The 26,630-nt window shown below is 36.0% G+C and overlaps 1 protein-coding gene across 2 annotated transcripts in view; it reads left to right on the top strand.

Annotated features, from left to right (window-relative positions):
- Positions 1-24,928, top strand: part of REV3L (REV3 like, DNA directed polymerase zeta catalytic subunit) — a 172,413-nt gene extending 147,485 nt beyond the window's left edge. For both annotated transcript variants that reach the window (XM_042986999.1, XM_042987000.1), the window contains exons 26-32: positions 6,713-6,822; positions 11,590-11,704; positions 16,009-16,146; positions 17,075-17,265; positions 18,140-18,386; positions 20,024-20,233; positions 23,770-24,928. In XM_042986999.1, coding sequence (XP_042842933.1) covers positions 6,713-6,822; positions 11,590-11,704; positions 16,009-16,146; positions 17,075-17,265; positions 18,140-18,386; positions 20,024-20,233; positions 23,770-23,910 — 1,152 coding nt within the window. In that variant the 3' untranslated portion in view covers positions 23,911-24,928. The remainder of the gene's footprint in view (positions 1-6,712; positions 6,823-11,589; positions 11,705-16,008; positions 16,147-17,074; positions 17,266-18,139; positions 18,387-20,023; positions 20,234-23,769) is intronic.
- Positions 24,929-26,630: the final 1,702 nt, after the last annotated feature.

Raw genomic sequence — 26,630 nt, 5'->3', positions numbered from 1 at the left:
AGAAGTTATAACATACATGTAGTAGGGATTCCAGAAGGAGAAGAAAGGAAGGAACAGAAAAATATTGCAAACAATAGTGACTGACAGTGTCCCCCAAATTAGTGTCAGACACCAAACCACAGATCCAGGAAGTTCAAAGAACACCAAACAGTGCAAAAAAATAAACCTAGGGATATCATTTTCAGACTACAGAAAATCAGTAAAAAAATGTTAGATCCTGAAAGAAGATGGGGGTCAGGGATAACTTACCTATGCAGAAACAAAGATAAGAATTACATCCAGCTTCTTCCTTGAAACCATGCAAGCAAGAAGAGAATGGAGTGAAATATTTAAAGTGTTGAGAGGAAAAAGTACTCCAACCTGGAATTCTGTACCCTGAAAAATTACTGTTCAGAAGCAAAGGAGAAATGAAGACTTTCTCAGACAAAAATTGAGGGAATTTGTGGCAGCAGAACTGCCTTGCAAGAAATGTTGTAAGAAGCTCTTTAGAAAGAAGGAAAATAATATAGGTCAGAAACTCAGATCTACATAAAGAACAAAAGATCCTCAGAGAAGGAATAAATGAAGGTAAAGTAAAATAAATACTTTTATTTCTCATTCCCTGTTTCTTTTTTTTTTTTTTTAAGCTTATTTGAGAGAGAGAAGGGTAGGGGCAGAGAGAGAAGGAAAGGGAGAATCCCAAACAGGCTCCACACTGTCAGTGCAGAGCCCGACATGGGCCTTGATCTCACAAACTAAGATCATGACCTCAACCAAAAAAAAGAGTATCTCACAAACTAAGATCATGACCTCAACCAAAAAAAAGAGTTGGACATTCAGCCGGCTGAGGCACCCCTGTTTTTCTTATTTTTAATTGATCTAACAGATAACAATTTGTTCAAAATGATAATAGCAACAATGAATTGGATTAGGTATATATATGCATATGCTTATGTATAAGTAAAATGAGTGACAGAAATGACATAAAGGCTGGAAGTAATTAGAATTATTTCATCATTATGAAGTACTTGCCCTGCTGTGAAGTGGTATAGTGGTATTTCACAGTGGTATATTGAAAGTAAATGTATTATAGCAAAATTGAAGGCAACCACTTTTACAAAAAATAAAAAGAAATGTGATTGATGTGTAAGAAAAGAGAAAAATGGAATCCTATCAAATAGAACCACAAGAGGAAGAAAAAGAGAAGAAAACAAAAATAGGAACAAAAAACAAGGGCAACAAACAGGAAAAAATAAGCAAAATCAGTAAGAATGTAGTTGAACTCAGCAAGACAACCAAATGAATATAGTGGGCATTTATATATAGACTACTTCATTCAACACCGGAAAATGCATTCTTCTCAAGCTTGCATGGAACATGCACCAAGACGGATCTCATTCTGGGTCATAAAACACACCTTAACAAATTTGAAAGAATATGAATCGTATAATGTCTGCTCTCAAATCATCTTGCAGTTGATAGGCTAGATATCAATAACAGAAAGACAGCTGGAAAATCCCCAAATGCCTAGAGACATTCTAAAAGAAATTTTAAAATATTTTGAACTAAATGAAAACACAATTATCACAATTGGTGGAAATCAGCAAAAGCAGGTGTAGAGTGAAATTTTTATAATATTGAATCCATTATTAGAAAAAAAAAAAAAGAGAAAGATCTAAAACTAATCCTCTAAGCTTCCACCTTAGGAAACTAGAAAATAAATTCAAAGTGAACTGAAAAAAAGTAATAATAAAAATTATATCAGAAATCAGTGGAATTAAAAACAAATTGAGAAAAATCAAAGAACCCAAAAGCTAGGTTTTTTTAAAGAATAATAAAATCAATAAGCCTTTAGCCAGCCTAAGGAAAAAAAAGAAAGAAGACACAAATTACTAATATTAGAAATAAAAGAGGAGACATCACTTCAGGCCCCATAGGACATTAAGAAGATAATAAAAGAATACTATGTACACATATTTGATACCCTAGATGAAATGAACCAATTATTTAAAGGACATAATCTGCCAAAACTCACACAGGAAGAAATAGCCTGAATAGGCTTTATCTATTAAAGAAATTGAATCAGTAATTAATAACCTCCAAAATAGAAGGCACCAGGCCCAGATGGGTTCCCTGGTAAGTAAATTCTACCAAACATTTATGGAAAAAATTATACCAATTCTCTACAATCTCTTTCAGAAAATACAAGCAGAGGAAATACTTTCTAAGTCATTCTGTGAGGCCAGCATAATCATAATACCGAAACCAGGAAAAGACATTACAAGAAACTATACACCAATATCTCTCATGAACATAGATGCAAAAATTTTCAACAAATATTAGCAATTCAAATCCAACAATATATAAAAACAATTACACACCACAACCAAGTGGGATTTATCCCAGGCATGCAAGGCTGGTTTAACCTTTGAAAATCAATTAGTGAGATCCATCACATCACATGCAGGGAAAAGCCACATGATCTTAACAATAGATGCAGAAAGAGCATTTGCAGAATCCAATATCCATTCATCATAAAAAGCCCTCTGTAAACTAGGAAGAGGGGAACTTTCTCAACTTCATAAAGAATATCTACAAAAAAACCTACAGCTAATACCATACTTAGCTATGAAAAACTTGAAGCTTCCCTACTAAGATCAGGTACAAGGCAAGGATGACCCCTCTCACCACTGCTTTTCAACATCATAGAAGAACTGGAAGTTCTAGCTAATGCAGTAAGACAAGTAAAGGGCATAAAAAATACACAGATTGGGAAGAAAGAAATAAAACTGTCTTTGTTACATATGACACAATCCTCTATATAGAAAATCCAAAAGAATTAGCAGAAAATCTCCTAGAACTAATAAGCAGTTATAGCAGGGTTACAGGATGCAGGATTAATACACAGAAGTCAGTTGCTTTCCTATATACCAGCAATGAACAAATGAAATTTGAAATTAAAACTGTATCACTGTTTATATTAGCACCCCACAAAATGAAATATTTGTTATAAATCTAACAAAGTATGTATAAGATCTGTATGAGGACAACTGTACAGCTGGTGAAAGAAATGAAAAAGCTAAATAAATGGAAAGATATTCCATGTTGATAGATAAGACGACTCAGTATTGTCAAGATGACAGTTCATCCCAGGGCACCTGGGTGGCTCAGTCGGTGAAGCATCCAGCTTCGGCTCAGGTCATGATCTTGCGGTTCATGAGTTCCAGCCCAGCATTGGGCTCTGTACTGACAGCCTGGAGCCTGCTTCAGATTCTGTCTCCCTCTCTCTAACCCTCCCCTGCTTGTGCGCTCGCTCTCTCTCTCGCGCTCTCTCTCTCTCTCTCTCTCTCTCTCTCTCTCTCTCAGTAATAAATAATAAACATTAAAAATTTAAAAAAAAAGTCAGTTCATCCCAAATTGATGTATAGATTGAATGCAATCCTAGTCAAAATCCCAGCAAGTTACTTTGTGGATATTAACACACTGATCTTAAAGTTTATGTGAAAGGTAAAAGACCTAGAAAAACAATACAATTTTGAAGAGTAAACTCAGAGAACTGACAGTACCTGACTTTAAGCCTTACTGTAAAGCTACGGTAATCAAGGTAGTGTAGTATTGGCCAAAGAATAGACAAATGTATTAGTGAAACAGAATAGAGGTTACAGAAATAGACCCACGTAAATATAGTTAATTGATCTTTAACAGAGGAGCAAAGGCAACACAATGGAGAAAAGCAGAAGATAGTCTTTTCAATAAATGGTGCTGAGATAACTGGGTATCCACAAGCAAAATAAGTGAATCTAGACACAGACCTTACACCCTTCACAAAAATTAACTCAAATTGGATCACAAACCTAACTATAAAACACAAAACTATAAAACTCCTAGAAGATAACATAGGAAAAAATCTAGATGACCTTGAATTTGGTAATGGCTTTTTACTTGGCAACACTAGAAGCATGATTTATAAAAGAAAGAAAGAATTGATAAGCTGGACCTCATTAAAATAATTTTCAGCTCTGCAAAAGACAGTCAAGGGTGAAAAGACAAGCCACAGACTTGGAGAATGCAGGAATTAGGGGCACTGACCCTCCCCACAGAGTTGAAAATCCACATATAACTTTTGACTCCCCAAAACTTAACTATAAATAGTCTACTACTGATTAGTAGCCTTACTGATAACATGAACAATTAACACGTATTTTGTATGTTGTGTATATTATATGCTGTATTCTTACAATTAAGTTAGAGAAAAGAAAATGTTACTAAAATCATAAGAGAAAACACATTTACCATACTATACTGTATTTATTGAAAAAATCCACATATAAGTGGACCCATACAATTCAAACCTGTATCATTCCAGATGATTTTCTTTGTGCATTCATCTGTCAGTGGCCACTTTGGTTGCTTCCATGTCTTAGCTATTGTAAATAATGCTGCAGTGAACATAGTGGTGCATATATCTTTTACAGTTCGTGTTTTCATTTCCTTCAGATATATACCCAGTAGTGGAATTGCTGGATCATAATGGTATTTCTATTTTTAATTTTTTGACGAACTTCCATATTGTTTTCCATGTTAGCTGCACCAATTTGCACTCCCACCAGTGGTGCACGAGAGTTCCCTTTATTCTTCATTCTTACTAACACTCTACTTATTTTTAGAAATTTTGTACTTAAATATTTTTCTTATTATGACTTTTCAGGATCCCAACCATTGCCTAAACTGTAAAACCAGTTCCTTTCCTCTTTTTAAATCTAATCTCTTAGCCCTATAGTGGAGTAATGTTCAGATTAGGAACCATGGCACAAAGTAGCAGAATCACTTTTAATTTAATTATCACTCCTTCCTTCTTCCATCTCCCACCACTAAATCCTTCACAATGCAAGGTCTTCGGGACAGCTGCAAGAGTTCTCTTTAAGAACAAGAGTTCTGTTCTTCCAGGTGTAACTTAAATGGGCCAGAGTAGGTAGCAGGAGGCAGACATTTAGGGTCAGTATGTGTATTTATTCATATGTGTGTAGCTTAAAAGCATATTTGATTCTGACACTAGATGGTTCACCCTTCCAGCTATTTGCCATCACATATTTTTTAAAGTTTATCTTGTTTTGAAAGTGGCAACAGATGACAAATTGACCATTTTATTCAAACATGAGTTTCAATTAGATAACATGACTTTTTTTAATGTGTCAGGATATATATAGTTTACATTCTCAAGGTTTTCTGATATACTAAAGGTCTCCATAGAATTCGTGGTTCTTAATTTAAACCCAATAAGTTTCTGCTACCAGTTTAAATCTATTCCTTTGTTCATTTAACATTTCCTTTGTAAAGCAACTATAAAGAGCCTTTTAAACACTTACTCAGTCCTACATTTAGTTCAGGTGATTCAAATTTTACAGTAAAAAGAGAAAGATTATAACTGTTGTTGGCTTCTTAATACAAAGAAAAAGTGCATAATTCTTACTTTAAAATTTTAAAAGGAATGCTCCATTTATGCCAAATGGCAGTTTTCCCCAGCCCTTAGTTTTAATGAGTTTAGTAAATGGAGGCACCTGGCTGGCTCAGTCTGTAGAGGATGTGACCCTTGATCTTGGGGTTGTGAGTTCAAGCCCCACGTTGGATGTAGAGATCACTTAATATATATATAAAGCAAGCAATAGTCCTATGCTGGTCTCCTTAATTTACTTAACTATAAAATATAATTAGCTTGTTGTATTTGTCAAGATCTATCATCTTTTTGTCATTATGCCATGATCTTTGTTTAAACTCACTAATCACCAATGAAACTGTCCTTGTTAGGAGAGCCTTGTTGGCTCAGTTGGTAGAGCATGCAACTCTTGATCTGGAGGTCACGAGTTCAAGTCCCATGTTGGATGGAGACATTACTCAAAAAAAAAAAAAAAAAAAAGAAGTATTCTTGTTAGACATATCTGTGTACTTGATTTAAATTGAACACTTATATTTTCCATCATAGAATTATACATTTTTCATTATATTCTGTATTATCTAAAAATTATGTATAGCCAATCACTAGGATTGAAGTTCACCATTAACTTTAATGATATTAAAAGAAATTATCCTAATACTCCAATAGAAGAATTTTGAAAGATATACACACACATACTCATGCACATACACAGTGTAATTTCCTTCTGAATTGGTTATAAAAGCATATATGAGGGGCACCTGGGTGGTTCAGTTGATGAGGTGTCTGACCTCAGCTCAGGTCATGATCTCACGGGTTGTGAGTTCGAGCCCTGTGTCTGGCTCTGTGCTGACAGTGCAGAGCCTACCTGGTTCCCCTGCCTCCCTCTCTTTCTGCCCTTCCCTCACTAGTTTGTGTGCCCTTTCTCTCTCCTCAAAAATAAACATTTTTTGGAAAAAAAATATATATATATATGAAAGTCCTTGAATAAACCAGACTTATTCTTCCAGGAATCAGATGTAACTGTATACCTTGTATAAAGTATAATCCATTGTACTTACTGATACACTCACAGGTGAGTCTATATATCGATTGATTCCTTTCTTTATATTCTTCACCTCATTTTCTTCATGAGTACTTGTAGAAAGAACTATGACACTAATGACTGTTTTCTTTTTTATGTTCTTTTCTCCTTGTTTCGTATTTAGAAATAGTAGTGAAAATTAAGTATTATATGTTAAAGTCTACTGATATATACTAAGCTGTGTTAAGAAATTACTTCCAATGTGTTTGTACCAACAGGTTGGTGATAGTATTGTTCACAAAGCCAGAGAGACCTTGGAACGAGCTATTAAACTGGTGAATGATACCAAGAAATGGGGTGCCAGGGTTGTATATGGAGATACTGACAGGTGATTAACTTCCTACTTTATAGTTGTCTTTTTGCATCTCTTCAGATATTCATTTCAGTGTTTGAAATGGCTTAAGGGTAATCCTTCCTAAAAACAGAGTTCTACTTAAGTCTTCCTCAGTCCTTATGATCTTGTGATCAGAAGTAGCACAAGTCCTGAATTACCAGATATGATCTTAAGAGACAGAAATTTTAAGTGTCCTGAGCCACAGACTTATGGAGATTCCCATGGCATGCCTGCAGGTAGCAAAGTAGATAGTGATCTGCAAAAAACTGTATACACAGGGGTCTAGTCTAGTCTTTTTAAAAAACAATAGCTCTTAATGTAAATGATTCTTCATATAGCTTCAGCTCTGTGAATTTAAATACATATCTTAACTTTGGAAGATACCTGCCAAAGCTATGAGTGTTAACTTTCCTTGGCCCAAAATATTTTTGACCTTCTGCAAAAAGTGCATGTAGGCAGATACAATTTTCCATTTGATTCCAGAGGGCTCACAGACTTCCTGAAGTCCATCATCCATGGGCTGACAAAGAATAGGACTGCCTCTGGGTCCTGAATTAATAACCTCAGCTTGGTTGCCTGCCTTGGTATTTTTTTAGGGCCCAGTTATTGATGTAACATCTTATTTGTATGACTTCATAAATTCTTCTAGATTATAAGTATTATGCAGATTTCTTAGAGTCTGATATTTTTCATATTGAAGGCTTAGATTCACAGTGTGATCATGCTTAGAGCACTTGCCTCAGGACCTCTGATGACTTTACAGCCCAATGAAGCTGTAGGACATAATGCTTCTAATCATTAAAAATAGCTTCTAGGTAATCTTTGAAGAGCACTTAATCTTCTCCAGTTCTTTAATGCACGTATAATCAGCATAATCATATTAATGCTGAATGAGACTTGTCTCATACAGCAGCTGTTTCATTACTAACAGGTGGGTATACTTTCAAGTTATCCAGGCCCCAGCTATCCATAGTGTCTACTGTTCCCCATCAAAAGCGACTCTTCGGCTTGACTTTAGTATTTCACTGCTCTGTAAAACCACTTCTGCTGAGTAGTCTAGCAAAATAAAAGTTACTAGAACATGGTTTTGTACCTTGTTAGCAGACCTCCTTGCAAAAAATTTAGGGAAGAGGAAAAAGTTAAACATTGAATTGTTGAGTTTAATTCAGGGTCATACATGTCATGGTTGATGACACACACAATCAGAAGTTGGCATGGTTCTCATTGTAGTTATCTTTGTTTAGCATATAAGATCTTTAAGAATTCAAACCAAAAAAACACAGACGCACAGAATGTCATAACTGAAAGACAGCTTTGGTGCTATTTAGGTCAGCAGTTTTCACACTGCTGGAGGGAACCCTTAGAAGCATATTCTTATGTGCTGCTTAAAAGCACATTTCCCTAAGATAAGAAACTTGTCTAAGATCACCTGACTAGTCAGCAGTGGAGCCATAAATTAGTATTCAGTGTTTTTTGATTCCTAGCTGGTACTGTTTCATTACATCAGAATTCACAGGTGTTTTATGATTCCAATCAAAGAATTTGCAATATTAGAACTTTTGCTCTCCATTCACTAATTCATTCAACAAATGATAATTGAAATATACTGTATGAGGGCAGTTCATTCTTGAGCATGCATTATCAATGGTAACAGTATCACCCTAACCCAGTACAAATTGGTTCTCAGGGAGCAAAACCTGTACTATCTAAGTGGATAGTACAATGGATTTTTGGCCCTACAAAGTTCAACCACCCAACAATATTTTATTTCTTAATAATTACTTTCTCTTATTAAATTTACTTTTGGGGCACCTGGGTGGCTCAGTCAGTTAAGCATCTGACTTTGGCTCAGGTCGTGATCTCATAGTTTGTGGGTTTGAGCCCAATGTCAGGTTCTATGCTGACAGTTCAGAGTCTGGAGCCTGCTTCAAGTTCTGTGTCTCCCTCTCTCTTTGCCCCTCTCCTGCTCACTCGCGCGCTCTCTCTCTCTCAAAAATAAAATATTAAAAAAATCTTAAGTTAAAAAAATTTTTTTAAATAAATAAAAATAAATTTTAACTTTTTTGAGAGAACGATAATGATAAAAGATTGAGAAATACTGCTTTAGGGATAATAGATAATGCTTGGTGAAATGAAAAAGTTCTTAACTGAAAGGAGATCTGGATTTGCTTTCTAGCTATACATCTATTTGATGCATGGCCATTAACAAGTCTTTTAGCTTCTCTGAGGCTCAGTTGCCTCATGATCAGAATAAAGGAAATCTGATAGATGATGGTGAATGATCATTGCCTCCCTCCGATTTCAAGACTGCTGATTTTATGAATCTTGGGATCTAGCTAAGGGCAATCAGTTACCAAAGCATCATAATTACTGTTACAGAAAGGTGTTTCTGTCTCTAAAGCAGTTATGCATTATTGTCCATTTAGAAAGTATAATAAACACACTATTTCTTTTTTCAATTAAATGATATTTTTTATTAAAATATAACTGGGAGTGCTTGGGTGGCTCAGTTGGTTAAGCATCTGACCCTTTTTTTTCCCCCCACATTTATTCATTTTTGAGAGACGGAGCATAAGCGGGGGAGGGGCAGAGAGAGAGAGGGAAACAGAATCTGAAGCAGGCTCTAGGCTGTGACTGTCAGCACAGAGCCTGACGCAGGGCTTGAACCCACAAACCGTGAGATCATGACCTGACCCAAAGTCAGATGCTTAACGGACTGAGCCGCCCAGGCGCCCCAGGTGTCTGACTCTTGATTACAGCTCAGGTCATGGTCTCATGGTTCATGAGTTCAAGCCCCATGTTGGGCTCAAGCCCCACGTCATACTACACACTGACAGTGCAGAACCTACTTGAGGTTCTCTTTTCCTCTCTCTGCTCCTTTCCTACTCATGTACTCTTGCTCTCTCAAAAATAAACTTTAAAAAATAAAATTGATATACAGTATTAGTTTCAGGTATACAATACAGTGATATGACCATTATATACATTACAAAATGCTCACCATGATAAGTATAGCTACCAGCTATCACCATACAAAGTTATAATATTACTGACAAGTGGTTTAAACAGTTATTTTATAGAAGAGTGGTTCTCAGTCATATTTACTACACCCTAGTGGAATATGACCTACTCCCATCAGTTATAGGAATTCTCTATAGTAGTGGTAATAGCTCTTATATAGAGTGGCAGCAGAAGAGTGGTGTGGAGCTAGAATCCGAATGTCTAGAAAAAGTCACCTGAGTATAATTGAGAAAGGCTTTCTAGGTTGTTCTAATATCCCCACTCACGCCCTACTATGTGAAAATCACACTCTGTATGTGTGCTTGGATCTCTCAACCCAAAGATGATTGTTACTTAACTAGATTAAAAGCACCAGTGACAGAGAAACTTATTTTAAAACAGTCTTTCTCTTTTTGTAGGATAGTCACCTCCATTCTGTTAAGTGATCAAAAATGTCCATTAATCTTGGCCAGCAGTCTTGAAGCTTAGCTCCAAATAAAACTGGCCAAAGCAACATAGATGGACTCAAACCCACTAACTACTGGGTAAAATCTCATATATGTAGCCTATAATAATATTTTTTAAGATATCAACTTCATTGAGGTATAATTTTTAACAAAACACATAATTTTAAAAAATGTAATGTTTGTGTTTGAGAGAGAGACACACACAGACCATGTGAGCAGGGGAGGGGTGGAGAGAGAGAAGGAGACACAGAATCCCAGCAGGCTCCAGGTTCTGAGCTGTCAGCACAGAGCCCGACATGGGGCTCAAACCCACAAGCCTTGAGATCATGACCTGAGCCCAAGTCAGACATTTAACTGGCTGAGCCACTCAGGCACCCCAGAAATCCTTCCGTCTTGACCTGCATATACTGCTGGTGGAATTGTACATCAGAAATTTCTTTCTGGAATTCAGTTTGACAGTATCTTTCAAAAAATATTTTTAGAGTATACCATTTACCCAGAAATTTCACTGATAGAAATTTGTTCTAAGGATACAACCAGAGGTGTGCCAAATTATTATATGTGAAATATTAGCAAAAAAAATTTTAAGTAACCTAAATTTCCAGTGATTGAGGTTTGGTTAAATTATGATACATCTGTACATTGAAATACAGTACAACTGTTAAAATAATGTAAAAGAACTAAGCAGTGTGAGAAAATGTTATGATGTACAATTAAATGAAAGAAGAAAGTTATCCAACAATCTGATCTGTGATCCCGAAGGAGAAGAGATTTACAGATATACAGAAAGGTTTGTAGTGCCTATTTTCTGAATGGTCAGATTAGGGGGCTGTTTTCTTCTTTGTGCTTTATGTTTTCTGACATTGTCTTCAGTGAACATATATTACAAAATATATGTGTGTCTTTTTTAAGTTGGGTGGTTCTGGAAGGAAATTTCCTCCCATATCACAAGTAAATTTTTCATTTCTTTATAATCACATTTTCTTTTCTTTTATGACTGATGTAATGGTGCATCATATAAAGCCATTATTGTCTAGGAATGACCCAAGACCTTCTTGGCATCTCTGACAGCTGAGCTGGTCTGTGTGAAGCTAAACTAGAAATATTAGATGTTTTTTAAAATCTGTAATAATACAAGGAAAGTATGATAAAGCAAGAAAGCTTAAACAGGAAGCAACTTCATAAGGAAAAGGGGCGAAAAAGCTTTCTTTGGTATTAGGGTATTATCCAGGAAAGTAAAGTTATTCTTGATGAAATTTTTTTGTTACAACGATCTCGTTTTTAACCCTCTTAGTATGTTTGTGCTACTGAAAGGAGCTACTAAGGAGCAGTCTTTTAAGATTGGTCAGGAAATTGCTGAAGCTGTAACTGCTACCAATCCTAAACCAGTGAAATTGAAGTTTGAAAAGGTAAGAGAAATATAATTAATACTGGAAATAACAGATGAAATGCACATACCTTCTGGAGATTTTGGTCTTGTATAATACATTTTCAGAATCAGTAACAGTATAATGCCTATAAAGTGTTGTATTTAAAATATTTTCCCTGAGTTTTGTATAATTTTCTCAAAAAAAACCCCTTTTGTTCCAATTAACTATTGCTGTGTAACAGACCCCCCCCCCCAAACTTAATGATATACAACAGCCACTCTTTTATTATGCTTATGGATTTTATGGGTCAGGAATTCAGAAGAGGTGCAGCGAGGACGCATGTCTCCGCTCCACAGTGTCTAGATTCTTAGCTGGGAAACTTAATGGCTGAAGGTGATACAACTTGAAGCCTGCTCACTCTGCTGTCTGGGGGTTGATGCTGGCTGCTGTTGGGAACATCAGCTGGGGCTGTCAGCTGGAACACCTACATTTGGCCTTTCCCTGGGATTATTTGTTCTTCCTCACAGCATGATGGCGCTGAGTTCCAGGAATGAACATCCCAAAGAAAAATAGACAAAAGCAGTTCTGTTTTTTATGACCTAGTCTCAAAGTCGCACCACATCACAGCCTGTCTAGATTTAAGAGAGAGCATAGATTCCCATCTCTTAATGGGAAGAATGTCAGAATCACATTGTAAGGTCATGTGGAATGGCAGATATTATTTATTTGGACAGTACAGTCTGCCATAAGGACCTTATTAGACTCTTTTCACTTTACCTTCCATATCATATATGTATTTAGTTCTTTCCATATAAAAGCTACTAAGCTAGGAGAGGTGTGGAATGCAAAGAAGCATAAGACACAGTCCCACTAAGAGCCAATAATCATGAGAGCAGTCTCCCTAAACACTGTAAGAGCACAAAGAAAAGGAGGTATTATGTCATCTTGGGCTGGATGAGGAGACTCCATGGAGGAGTACTTCCATGAGGAGGTAATATTGCACTGTGTCTCAGAAAATGGTTAGAATTTCAATGGGCAGCCATGGGGCTGCAGTCATTCTGCATAGAAGAAAATGGCATGTAGGAGGATAGGGAGTTGGAAAAGCACAATATGGGAATATAGTGGGAGAGAACTCTAGAAAATAAACTTAAGACCAGATTGTAGAGTGTCTTGAATACCAAACTAAAATGTTCAAACCTGATTCAGAAAAGTGTATCAAACAAGAACATGACATGATCAGAGCTGTTTGGGGAGGATTAGTCTCACAGTGGTATACAAGATGGTTTGGGAAGGGGAGAAGCTCAGGACAGGATGCAGCCTATATAACCTGAACTAGGGAAGATAAAGAGCAATTCAGGAGATACTGAGAAAGAAGGATCCGTAGGAATTAGAAATGGTTGATTTAAGAAAACGGGTGTGGAAAGGATAAAAGTACCTACTTTGAAGCAAGAATTGTCATAGAAGAGATTCAAAGAGGACTCAGATATGGTATCTGCCCTGAAGAGTGAGCATTCTGATTGGGGCAGAGATGGGGAGAACAGTTAGAAAACAAAGTAAGAATGAAGTACATGTATGGTACTATGGACACAACCCATCTGGCACAAATGAAGAGTATGGCCTGCTTAGAAAATAGCACCAGACATGAAAACTTACCTGAAATAGATCACAGACCGAAACATAAAAGCAAAAAACTGCAAAACTTCTTAAAGAGAATAAACATTAGTTAAGAATTGTGATGTATAGGTTCATGATGAATATTGTAGTTTTTTTCTTGTATAGTCTTTGGCTTTGGGACAAAAAAAGGAGGGGCTGGTTTCATAAAATGAGTTGGCAATATTCCCATTTTATTTTCTGGAAAAAAAAAAATAAGATTAGTACAATTATTTCTCTTAAAAGTGGTTGATAGAATTCATCAGTGAAGCTCTCCAGTCCTGACATTTTATTGGGGGAAAGGGTGGGTCATAGATTTTTAATTACAAATTAAACATCCTTGATAAATATTGAAATATTCAGGTTTTCTTATATCAGTGTTGATAACTTGTGGTTGTCAGCGAATTTGTCCATTTCTCCTAGATTGTCAGATTTGTTGGCATGAATTATACTTCCTTAATGTCATTTTGATATCTGTAAGATCCTTAGTGATCTCCCTCCTTTCATTTTTGATATTGATAATTTTTTTTTGTTTTTTTCCCCACAATCATCTACCTAAAGGTTTATCCATTTACTGAACTTTTTGAAGAACCATTTCTTCAATTTCCACTCTTTATTCTTTCCTTCCTTATACTTACTTTGGGTTTAGTTTGCTTTTATTTTCCTGTCTTCTTAATTTAGAAGCTTGAATCTTTGATATTAAACAAATATTTTTTAATGTAAGTGTTTAAAGATATAAATTTCCCTCTAAATACTACTTTAGCTTTGGGGCGCCTGGGTGGCTCAGTCGATTGAGTGTCCTACTTCGGCTCAGGTCATGATCTCACAGTCCTTGAGTTCGAGCCCTGCATCAGGCTCTGTGCTGACAGCTCGGAGCCTGGAGCCTGTTTCAGATTCTGTATCTGTCTCTCTGCCTCTCTCTCTCAAAAATAAGTAAACATTAAAAAAAAATTTTTAAATAAATAAATACTACTTTAGCTTCAATTTTTGGTATCTTGTATTTCCATTATTATTCATTTGTTTCAGTGATAAAGACCCATACATCATTTAGACTTGTGTTAAGTTCCAAATATTTAAGGATATTCCAGAAATAATACCATTATTTCTAATTTAATTCCATTGTGGTCAAAGAAGACACTCCGTATGATTTTAATGCTTTTATTAAATTTATTGAAATTTGTCATTTGGCCCAGCCAGTGGTCTATCTTAGTGATTATACCCATGTGACCTTAAAAGCTTTCTGTATCCAGCTTTTTGGAATGTCCTATAAATGTCACTTAGGTTAAGGTAATAGTGATGTTGTTGAAGCCTTCTGTATTCTTAATGATTTCCTGTCAATTTCTAAGGGAGAGGTGCTGAAGTTTCCAAATATAATCATAGATTTGCCTTTTTCTTCCTTTTAGTTCTGCCAGTTTCTATTTCAGATATTTTGAAGTTTTCTTTCTAGGTACATACACATTTAGGATTATGTATCTTCTTGATAAATTGTTATTTTTATCTTTGATAATACTTGTCTTGAAATCTACTTTTTTCTGATGATAAAACACTCTTGTTTTGATTAGTGTTAGCATGTGTATCTTCCATTTTTTATTTTTAACCTTTTTATGTCCTTGTATTTGAAGTGGATTTCTAGTAGTTTACTGCTTTGTTTCATTTTTTGATCAGATCCAATCTGATCACTTCTGCCTTTTAATTGGGATGTTTAGACCATTTTATACTTAGTATAATTATTGATAATGTTTGAGGACAGAAGAAAGGACCAGTTTGGTAGGTCCATTGGACCCTTAATCTAGGAATTCAACTTCAGGGAATTCAGTAGATTAATCCATGCAAGATTGTTCACTGGAACACTATTTGTAATAACAAAAGATTGGAAACATCCTAAATGACCCACAGTAGTATGTAACTGGTTACATAAATTGTGATATCCTCCCATCATGGACTACTATACCTACAAAATAAAAGGAGCTTTCTGTACAAGGATGGAATATTCTCCAAGATAAATTATTAAAATAAGCAAAGTACAAAATGATGTATACGGTAAGCTACCATTCATATGTATAAATATCTCTGGAAGGCTATACAGGAAATCAATAGAGGATGCCTCTAGGCATCTCTAGGTCAAAGACAGTAGAGGCTGGGGGATGAGGGCTTTTCATTATATAGTCTCTTATAACTTTTAATGTTGTACTTATTAACTTTTAAATATATAAGTGTTATTTAAAGTGATTTTTAATTTTTAATAGACTTTTGAGAGAGTAGCATCAGTTGCAGTAGGGACAAAATTTGATAGTGCAAACAAAGGAGTTGAGTGGGAAGGAAATAAAGACAACTAACTAATTTTGTGTGCTTTATGTTTAAATGTTATATCATGAATTTCATTGGTGCTAAGCAATATTTAATGGGGGTTTTTGGAATTGATTTTTTATTAATTTGGTTAAAGAGAGAAAAAGGGTGCCTGGGTAGCTCAGTTGGTTAAGGATCTGACTGCCTCAGGCCATGATCTCATGGATCATGAGTTCAAGCCCCACATTGGGCTCTCTGCTATTAGCACAGAGCCTGCTTCAGATCCTCTGTCTCCCTCTCCCTCTGTCTCAAAAATAAACATTTTTAAAAAAGAAAAAGACATAAAAATAAGATATTCATGGTAGGGAAAAATGGTTATTTAGAGGCGTTTTGTTAATCCATCACAGGTATATTTGCCCTGTGTCTTACAAACAAAAAAGAGGTATGTGGGTTACATGTATGAAACACTGGATCAAAAGGACCCGGTATTTGATGCAAAAGGAATAGAAACCGTCAGAAGAGATTCCTGCCCTGCTGTTTCTAAGGTAAGGTTTATCTATCTTGTGTTCATCTTTAAGAAATAAGTAGGATTTTCACCAGATTCTTTAGCTTAAACACACATGAGGTGGTCCTCCTAGTCTCTTTGTGTGTAACTATCAGTGGAGGAACTATATGATTTTGAGAATTTCATTTCTAATGAAAATGACTTATTTGATTTTAGTCCTTAGTTTCTGACTTCTTCCCTCACCTTACCTTTTATCACAATTACTGAAAAACAACACATGAACTTGACAAGAATTTCCTGCCTATCACCTGGATGATGATATGTTATCATATAACAACACCCAAAAGCTAGGGAGCAGGATAAAGAAAACTAGCAATGGAAAAATTTTATAAGTAATCCATTCTAGATAAACTGAGTTATTAACACAAGTTAGAAAGATTTCTGAACAGTGGTACCATAAATTACCTAAATTTCTCAACCACGGTAATTTTACCCATAGTATTTTATATTTTTTATTTACTCAGGTCCAGACTCCTGTAACAAACTAAAAATAAATGGTATAAATGGGAATAGTACTCTACACACTGAGTTTTTTAAGAGCATAAAAAGCGTAATAGATGGACTATTGTCAGTGTGTCAGTATGTTATGCTATATATGTAATGTTATGTGAACTTGAGATATTATTTAATACTGGTCCTTGGAAGAGAAATCCACTGCATTCTTTCTCCAAGGGTAGAATTGTGCTTAAGCTAAATTAGCAAACTTAATGAGTAAATATATATTGGTTCCAGTATTCACAAAATACAGAACTTTCACCCAGAACTAATTTAAATTCAATCCATTCCATAAATCCACTGCATGTCAGTCATTTCCTAGTAGAAATATTTCCAGAAAATATAGCAACAGTGATTAAATATACTAGGGGGTATTTTATCTTTATGAATGTATCCTTTTTTTTTTTTTTAAGATACTTGAGCGTTCTCTAAAGCTGCTATTTGAAACAAGAGACATAAGTTTAATTAAACAGTATGTTCAGCGACAGTGTATGAAGCTTCTAGAAGGAAAAGCCAGCATCCAAGATTTTATCTTTGCCAAGGAATACAGAGGAAGTTCCTCTTATAAACCTGGAGCTTGTGTGCCAGCCCTTGAACTTACAAGGTAATGATGGGGGCACCTGGGTGGCTCATTTGGTTGAGCATCTGTCTTAGCTCAGGTCATGATCTCACAGTTCATGGGTTCAAGCCCCATGTTGGGCTCTGCACTGACCGTGCAGATCCTACTTCGGATTTTCTGTTTCCCTCTCTCTCTACCCATACCCTGCTCATGCTCGCTCACTCTCAAACAAACATTAAAAGGTGGGGTGGGGGGGGCAGTAATGATGCATACAACAGCACAACTCTGTACCTAACAAGTGTTGTCCTAGGATGCTGAGTGATTTGAAATAGATGAAAAGATACCTAGTCCACAGGCACATAATTGTTTCTTCACCTGCCCCAATGAAGCCTCACTAATGGTAAATAGATGCTCCCCCATACTTTGTAAGCTCTGAAGAGGAAGAAGGAACTCCTTTTCTGGGCTTCTCTTGGGAAACTAAATTCAGTGAAATTTTAATCTTGTACAGAGCTTGAATTGTCATTTTCCCACATCAAAATCCCTAGGTGGTCCTTAATAGGGATCTACCAAAGCACTTAGATGGCATCATTCTAGAGTCAGATCATCTAACGAGCTAAATTTCTCTTTCACTGTTGGATTTATGATCATTCTGACTCTTAGGAGATAGAAATTAATACATTTTAAGCTAGTTGATATATGGCAACTCATGTTGTTTTTCACAGCAATGATTTACAGATCAAGTTTTAAACTCTTAACATTATATCCATTTGGTGCTGAGTCAAATGTATATAGCTCTCAAGAAAGTTGTAACTTGAAGTTGTAATCTCGTGGTTTCATAATTATTTCACTCTCCCTTAATCTGCTAGTAAGATGCCTTCCATAACAGCCTTTGAGTGAATATTTATGTGGTTTTAAATAGGAAAATGCTTACTTATGATCGGCGCTCTGAGCCTCGAGTTGGAGAGCGAGTGCCATACGTCATCATTTATGGGGCTCCTGGAATACCACTTATCCAGTTGGTGAAGCGCCCAGTGGAAGTGCTGCAGGACCCGACTCTGAGACTGAATGCCACTTACTATATCACCAAGCAGATCCTTCCACCCCTGGCAAGAATCTTCTCACTTATTGGTATTGATGTCTTCAGCTGGTATCATGAATTACCCAGGGTAAGCCTACTAAATAGTATATACCTGTGCTGTGACTGTAGAGAGAATTCACTTGCAATTTCTAGTAGAACTAAAGATTTTAGTTCTGTGCTATGAGAGGCAACGTGGATACTCTATTATCCTAAACTGACAAAGGTGCCACACTCTTCTGGTTTCCTAAAAAAAAAAAAAAAAAAATACTTTTAAGTTTTCTACAAACACCTTCCCAGTTTCTGTCAGACTAGCCAGATTGTAGAATATTAAAATAAATCCCACCACTATGTCAGTAGTAAATACTTAATAAACCAGCTAATAAATAAATGGAGAACCAAAATTCCTTAAAAGTGGGTGTTTAGTATATAGAATACAATGTCTAGACATAGTGCTGAAGAAATAAAACTAAAGAAGTAATGTTAAAATAGCATTATACTAAAGTAAAACATGGAATGTGGAATCTTAGCAAAGGGAGTTTTGCTTGAACTCTTCTTGGTTAGCTCATTGGAAGCCTGAAGGAACTATAGGTGATTGTGTAATAATCTGCGCTACATTAGTCGAGGAGAGGAGCAGTTTCAGTCTGCTGTTGAGAATTAGATCTGCTCAGTCATTTGCTATTATCTCAGACTGTGAAAGACTGATGGTATTCAGGGAAACTGGTGAAAGTTGATCTTCAAATTACTTTTACTTTCTCAGCAAGCACATATGGCCTCAAGGAAACTAATACTGAGGTTGAGGCTGTGCTTCAGAGAAGCTGTGCTGGCCAACATCTGTGATGCTGTATCCTGGCTTTGCACTGGAACGCTGTTACTGATTTTCATTTCGTCAGCAGGAAGAATGTTAAACCAATGGCATTTGTTAACAGACTGACCTAATAATCTCTATGAAGAGTGATTTGTAAGATACAGGAGGAGACACCAAGGGTATAATAACCACATGATAATGTTATTTCAGTGTAAAAACAGTTCCAGAAGTCAAGTCTCTGAAACTAGTATTAGCTTCAAATGAAGAATGCTTAGGTGACACAGCCTAATTACATTTGAAATTCTCCAGGTTTACTTTTGCTTGAATTTTGCACCCTACTGCCTACCAAGTTACTTTTAACCCTTTTCTTGCCTTGTTTCCATGGCCCAGTTGTGCAGCCTTAAACAGTATCCACTCTCAATGTGGATTTCTTCCATTGCCCTCTCCAGTCTCCAGTGCCCTGGATGATCTCACACATCTATGTATCTCAACCAAAAAACTGAGTGGCAGGAGACTGTTTTTTTCCCAAAAGAAAAAAAGAAAAACATCATATCTGACGATATTAACACATAAGCTCTGTAAAAAGGATTTAGTCCATTTCTGTAGCCCCATTATCTAGAACAGTACCTGACATAGAGTAGCTACTTAGTACTTGTTGGAAGAAGGAAATAGTGCCTTCGTAAACCTGCAGTTAGCATGAGAGCAGTGGCTCTACTGTGAAGCTGGATCAGAGTTTCATTAACTTTTTAAATTTTTATTCCACTATAGTTAACATACAGTGTTCTTTTATTTCAGGTGTACAATATAGTGACTCAACAATCCCATACATTACTCAGTGCTCATCATGATAAGTGTGCCCTTAATCCCCATCACCCCCCCCCACTTCTCCAAAACTTATTTCTGAATTAATGTTTTCATAGATACAGAAAGCCACCAGCTCCTCTCGAAGCGAATTTGAAGGGCGGAAAGGCACTATTTCACAGTATTTCACTACTTTGCACTGTCCTGTGTGTGATGACCTGACTCAGCATGGCATCTGTGGTAAATGTCGGAGCCAGCCTCAGCATGTTGCAGTCATCCTCAACCAAGAAATTCGGGAGTTGGAACGTAAACAGGAGCAACTTGTAAAGGTACGGCCTTCTTTGCTAGACCTTTCCGGGAAATATCATCAACCCTTGAGGTATAGTTTGAGATACGAAACTGGTATGAAAAGTAGGAGTAAAGATTCTAGTATCAAAATATATAATTTGATTATAATCTATAATCAAAATATCAAAAATATAATTGAACTAAATTACTTAAAGATGGCTTGGTAAAGATTTTGGATACTAACCCTTTATCAGATATGTAATTTGCAAATATCTTCTCCTGGTCCATACATTGTCTTTTAGTTTTGTTGTTTCATTATTTTTGTTTTTATGGAATAGTGTATTGTTTATTAAAACCTAGAACTACAATGTACCTCTACCCAATTTCTTTTATAATATTTACCAGTTTCTCTATCATGTCTATTTACCATTCTCATAAAAATCTGGTTGTCCTAGAGAATTGCTGGTAAACTTGAAAGGTTCACAGTCTAAGAGTCTAGATAGAAAATTAATAGTTAACATGATTGAGTCTTATTATATGCTAGAGACCTCTTACAAATGAGTAAACAGACACAAGAGGGCTAAGTATTTGCCCTATGTTATGCTGCTGATAAGTAGCCAGGCTGGGATACAGACATAAAATACAGAGATGCTTTTTCAAATGTGGGAATTCTACCAGTAATAAACAGCAGAAACCTCTTTAAGTTGGAAAATGAAATCTGAGGAAACATTATCCTAGCACATTAAAAAAAAAAAAGTATTTCTTAAAGGAGCGATTGTACCTTTTAAACCATTGTATTGCCAGTACATTTTTTGCTTTCAGGCTAGAGAAGAACAACTTCAGAGTGAAGTTTATTTTGTGTTTATTTTGTGTTATAAGAGCAATATATAAAGTTATTGAAATGTTTAAAAACCAACCAGATAATTGAGAGGCAGTATGATTTAGTGGAAAATGAACCATAGGGCGCCTGGGTGGCTCAGTCGGTTAAGCGTCCAACTTTGGCTCATGTCATGATCTTGCAGTCCCGTGAGTTTAAGCCCCGCATCGGGCTCTGTGCTGACAGCTCAGAGCCTGGAGCCTGCTTCAGATTCTGTGTCTTTCTCAAAAATAAACATTAAAAAAAAAAGGAAAAAAATGAACCATGCTGATAATAAGGAGGGACATCAGGATTCTAGTCTGGACTTCATTATATTGGACTTGTCCTTCCTTGGTTTTATCAGAGTTCTTTCACGGGTCCTGTCTACTTCCGACGTTGTAAATTCTCTTATAAAATCATTCCTCACAGTCCTAATAGAATTCAAACCAGGATGTGAAGGCCAGCCTCTGCACCTTGTCCTCAAGGTAAAGAAGCTTTTGAACCAAGACAGAGTATCAAACTTAGCTGCCATGAAGGTGAACAGGGAGAGAAACCATGTCTTAGGAGACTAGGCTCTTAAAAAATTTGAGCATCATATGAAGATGATTAAGGATTGATAAAGCATAGACTATTTGCTCTGTACCATTCTAGCTGCCATATTTTGTACTAGCAAAATTGTTAAGTTTTAGAGAATATAGCCAGTCATCTAGAATTCATTAAACATTTCATTAAGGATGGTAGAATCTTAAAGGTATGATTATTTTGATGCAACCACAGAAACCTAGCTGTTGAAATAAGTTGATTTTTTTCCCCTCTCCCCTTTCATCTCCTAAATACCCTCACTTTTCTCCTTCCTTTCTTTTATCATCCTAGTCCAAACCACCATCCTCTCTGCCCTAAACTCCTGCAGCAGCTTCCTAGCCTGACCCCCTGCCGCTGTCTCCATTCTTAAAAAAATAGATCATTCTAGCCAGCGTTAAGTTTATTTTACCTATTTGGGGGGGGCGGGCCTAGAATCCCAAGCAGGCTTTGCACTGTCAGTGTGAAGTCCAATGTGGGGCTCGAACTCAAACTGTGAGATCATGACCTGAAGAAATCAAGAGATGGATGCGTAACCAACTGAGACACCGAGGCGCCCCTAAAATTACATTTTAAAAGTACAAGTGTGGTACTTTCTCTTTCTGTCTGATAAAATTCAAACTCTTTAGTATGCTTTATTAGTCTTTCTCCATTCTAGCACCTACGTGCTACCTTTCGGTCCATTGCTTAACCTTCTCCCTGTTACACTCTTCAATACAATGCTATAAAGCTAGAAATTCATTATGAACTCAAAACAAAATGATTGTTGCCACTTGGGGAAATTTTAACTCCCAATTAAACACTACACGTAAGATTCTAGACAGCCATAGCAAATCTCAGAGAAAATTTCCATCACCTCAAACACTTTTAATAATAAACAGAAAAGAATAAGGAATGAAATAAGCATCTGATTGGCTTATTTTTTCAAAAATTTTCAGAGGATAGCAAAAAGAAAGACTAAAGCAGCCTTTTTTTTTTTTTTTTTTTTTTTTTTTTTTTTTTTTTTAAATGAGCTAAGTAAGTATCCCGGTTGTGATGTTTTGAGTTTTTAAACATAAGCTGAATTTAGCTATAGTGCTCAGGGTTGAAATCACCAGTAACAGATCTTGAAACTCAACATTGAGTTAAATTTAAAGAAGCAAGTAATTCCATCCTGGCTTATTTATCAGACAAGCACAGAGAGTTGCATAAACATTTATCAGTTTGTCCTGACACCTGAATATAGCTGCAGTACGTATAGCCTCAATACAGAACTTCTGTATTTGGGGATAGTTTTGAGTCTCGTGGCAGAGATCTCCTTAGTGAAAGACTTCATAGAAGAACAGCATACTTTGTCATCAGAGAACACAGAGTAAGTACACAGTTTCTCAGCAGTTTGTTTGGACAGCATCATAATAATTGGTACAGTAACCTCAGGAAAACTCCTCTTCACTTGACTAATACAGATGAGAGAATGAACTAGAGCAGTTTGATTTTTCTCTCAAAAGACAAATCTAGAGCAGAAGCAGCTATTTGGTATCCCCTTTGGATAACTTTTTTATTGGTGTCTGAAAAGATAAATCTGAGTAATGTGAAAAAAGATTGTTTATGGCTCATTTAAAAGACGGTCTTTAATGGTAATTGGGTAGCTTATTATATGAATCTTAACATACTTTTGACCTTATTATATGAATCTTAATATACCCCATGAGCTACATAGGAGTTAGGGGTAACTACTCTCTCCTAGACAAAAATCCACATATGAATTTTGACTGTCCAAAAATTTAACTAATAGCCTGCTGTTGACCGGAAGGCTTACTAATAACAAACAGCTGAGGAACAATATTTGTATGTTACATGGATTATACACTGTATTTTTTCAATAAAGTAAGCTAGAAAAATCATAAGTTAGAGAATAAACATTTATAGTACTGTACTGAGTTTATTGAAAAGAAATCCATGTATCAGTACTTACCTGTTAGAAATGCCTCAACATAGGGTAGGTGAGGCTTCAGGGATGAAAAGTAATGAAACTTCTTGTAATAAGTGTTATTTGTCTGCCAGTAATCTGTGGTGGGTCAGAGAGGAGGGACTATAAAAGTTTGTTAACACATATACATAGGACCTCTCCTATTGTTTTATGTATTCCTCTTATACTTTCAGATATGCAAGAACTGTACAGGGTGCTTTGATCGACATATCCCGTGTGTATCTCTGAATTGCCCCGTACATTTCAAACTCTCCCGAGTAAATAGAGAATTATCCAAGGCACCATATCTCCGGCAATTACTAGACCAGTTTTAAATTGTCAGTATCACAGAATTCCAGGTGCTATTTTTTCAGTGTTTACCACTAAACTGTTGTGCATGGTGCTTTTTCAACTTTCATCGAGTCAAGTATGTTCACTGTCTGTTATCTGAAGACTATGAAGGCTTTTATGCTAACTGAATTAAAAATTGTTCTTATCGATCTCTGAATAGCTCACTTCTTACAATGTACAAAGTCTCCATCCTTACACCTTTTTAACATTGTTTTATAACGTATGTGTTGAATTTGCTCCAGTATGTGTAACATCTTGTAAATCCATTTGCGTAGATCATACTGACTTCCCTGTGGAAGGAGCACTGAAAACCTCTTTAAAAAAAAACAAAACAAGACAAAAGAAAAAAAAAAAAAACCCATTCGTGTGTTTTCCTTGAACTGTCTGTATCAAGACGTGTTACTTAGAGATACTCATTCACTTTATAATTTTGACTGCGAAATATTTTGTAAATACACTTTTTTACTTTTCAGACAACTGAGTAAAATAATGTGCAATGAATTTTATACAAATGATTTTCAAGTTGTTAGGTATATTTCCTCTAGGTTTTGCTTGACTCAGAGTAGAGTTGTTATTTTGATCAAACTGTGCAAACAATAGTACCATGTGTAGCATTTTGAAACCTTATTTTCTAAAACCGCTGTCTTGCTTTAGCTATTAATGGGGCATTGTGAGGAACTGTGCAAAGACATTTTTGTTACAAACCTGTGGGCCTGTTGCAATACTTTAAAAATAAAAATTTTATTCCATTTTTGCTTGTTTTGTATAGACATTTCTATTGCTTCTAAATATGCTTAAAATATTTTCTTTCCTTATGTACTGTACAGTTAATCTTATTTGCCATCATCTTGAACACAAAATGTGTATTTAGAATATTTGTATAACTGTATAAAATTAAAAAGGAATTATGTGGTCAGTGCATTGTTTTCTAAACTGGAAATCATTTTGTTTTAAAAGTTAATAATGGAAACCATATTAAAATTGAATAAAATATGAAATATGGCAGTGTGATTTTATCTTGGTCTAAGTGGTATTTCTCCATCTGTTGTATTAGCCTGTGATGGTTGCATCTTAGTAATGAGGTAAACTTAATTCATTGTTATATTCCAATTGATGCTACAAATTCCTTCACCAAACCATGCAGATTAAAAGGGAGGAGGGCAGCACAAGTAGTCTAGTCTAGCTCTCATCCTTTTATAGTTGTAAGAAGCTACTTGTTTGGGTTTCTGTGTACATTTTCATTTAGATATGACTAGTCTTGAAGCCAGGACTTTGCAGAGGGAAAACAATAATTACATTATTCCTTTTAAAAAAATTAAACACCAATTTTTTTCAATAGAAAACAATATGGAAATAAGAATTACTTTCTCTTTTCTAAGTTCTGTGCTATTAGGATTCCCACTCACATCAGCTTTCCCCTTGAAACTGGACATAGTATTCTCAACAGAATAACCATTCTTAATATCTTTATTAACTGAACACTTTATAACTGAACACAACCAAACTAATCGTTGTTAAACCACAAGTGCCCAAAGCTAGCTAGGTTTACATTCTTCCCCTATCTCTGGATCCCTTTTCGGTAGGGAAGTATGTCCCTTGTAACACCGTCCTCCGAGTCTGTTAGACTACCTTTTTAAAGGAGACCCCTTTGCTGTTTAGTAACTGTCACCTGTGAGGGTACTGAAACTTGGACTTCTTTAACCAAAAAAATATTTTGCAAGAAGCTTGCGGCATACTTTCCTAATTACTTTCCCTGCCTTTTTGATCAGCTGTTAATACAAGTTTTGTATTTCACCCAGACCACAAAAAGAAAACATTCGAGTAATGCTGGAGAGTGAATGTCATTAACATTGGCTTAAGTTTGCCCACTTCCCACCAGTGTGTTCCTTTCCCTAGATGTGAACTCTTAACAAAAGTTACCCACAACTGTCTCTCTTCCCCATTCCCACAGCCCAGTCAAGAGTGGGAAACAGGCAAATGCTGAACCTATAATACTCCATTCTGTATGAACTTCAGTTTCCTTAGTGTCTGTGAAGAAGGCTAAGACACTGGGAAAAACTGATAAAAATGTGAACAGAGAGCAAATTGAAGAATTTTGAGAGGAGGTAGTCCTGTGAGGGCTGAAGCAGGCCACCCAGAGAGTCTGTGGACTCTATTCAGCCCTGCTAATTGTCACAGGTACATCTCCATTAGTCTCAGGAGGCACACAGTCCCTGCCAGCAATCACACTGCGCTGATGACCTAAAGGTCTCTTCCAGAGCTGTATTTTATCCAAGTAAAGTCTTATAGCTATGTAATCTTTATCCTTCCATTTCTGTTGTTTACCTTTTCAAAATAACTATAGGGATATTCCTTGAGGGCCTATCAAATAAGCTTTCAAATTGATTTCTCAATTTCAGAACAGTATTTCTTAAAATATACATATGTTTGATTTTATAAAGTAAAACACTTGGCTACAAATGACATTAGGGCTCTGCCATGAACAGAGGGAAGGCAGTGGTACACCAGTAGCTACTTTTAGGCTACATGTGTTCCATTCTCTCTCAGCAAGACCTACATCTCTTAGAGTACAGTCTGCCTAGAGCACCCCATATGATGAGACATGTTACCTCTAGCCATTTGGGGTTTTATAAAAGTGAATGAAATCTAATACCATTAATGCCCCTGGGTTCTGTTCATAATTGCTCTATATAGGAAAATTGTC

The sequence above is a fragment of the Panthera tigris genome, chromosome B2 (genome assembly GCF_018350195.1).
Source record: "Panthera tigris isolate Pti1 chromosome B2, P.tigris_Pti1_mat1.1, whole genome shotgun sequence".
NCBI classification, from domain to species: Eukaryota; Metazoa; Chordata; class Mammalia; order Carnivora; family Felidae; genus Panthera; species Panthera tigris.
This window is presented reverse-complemented; position numbering and strand designations above follow the sequence as displayed.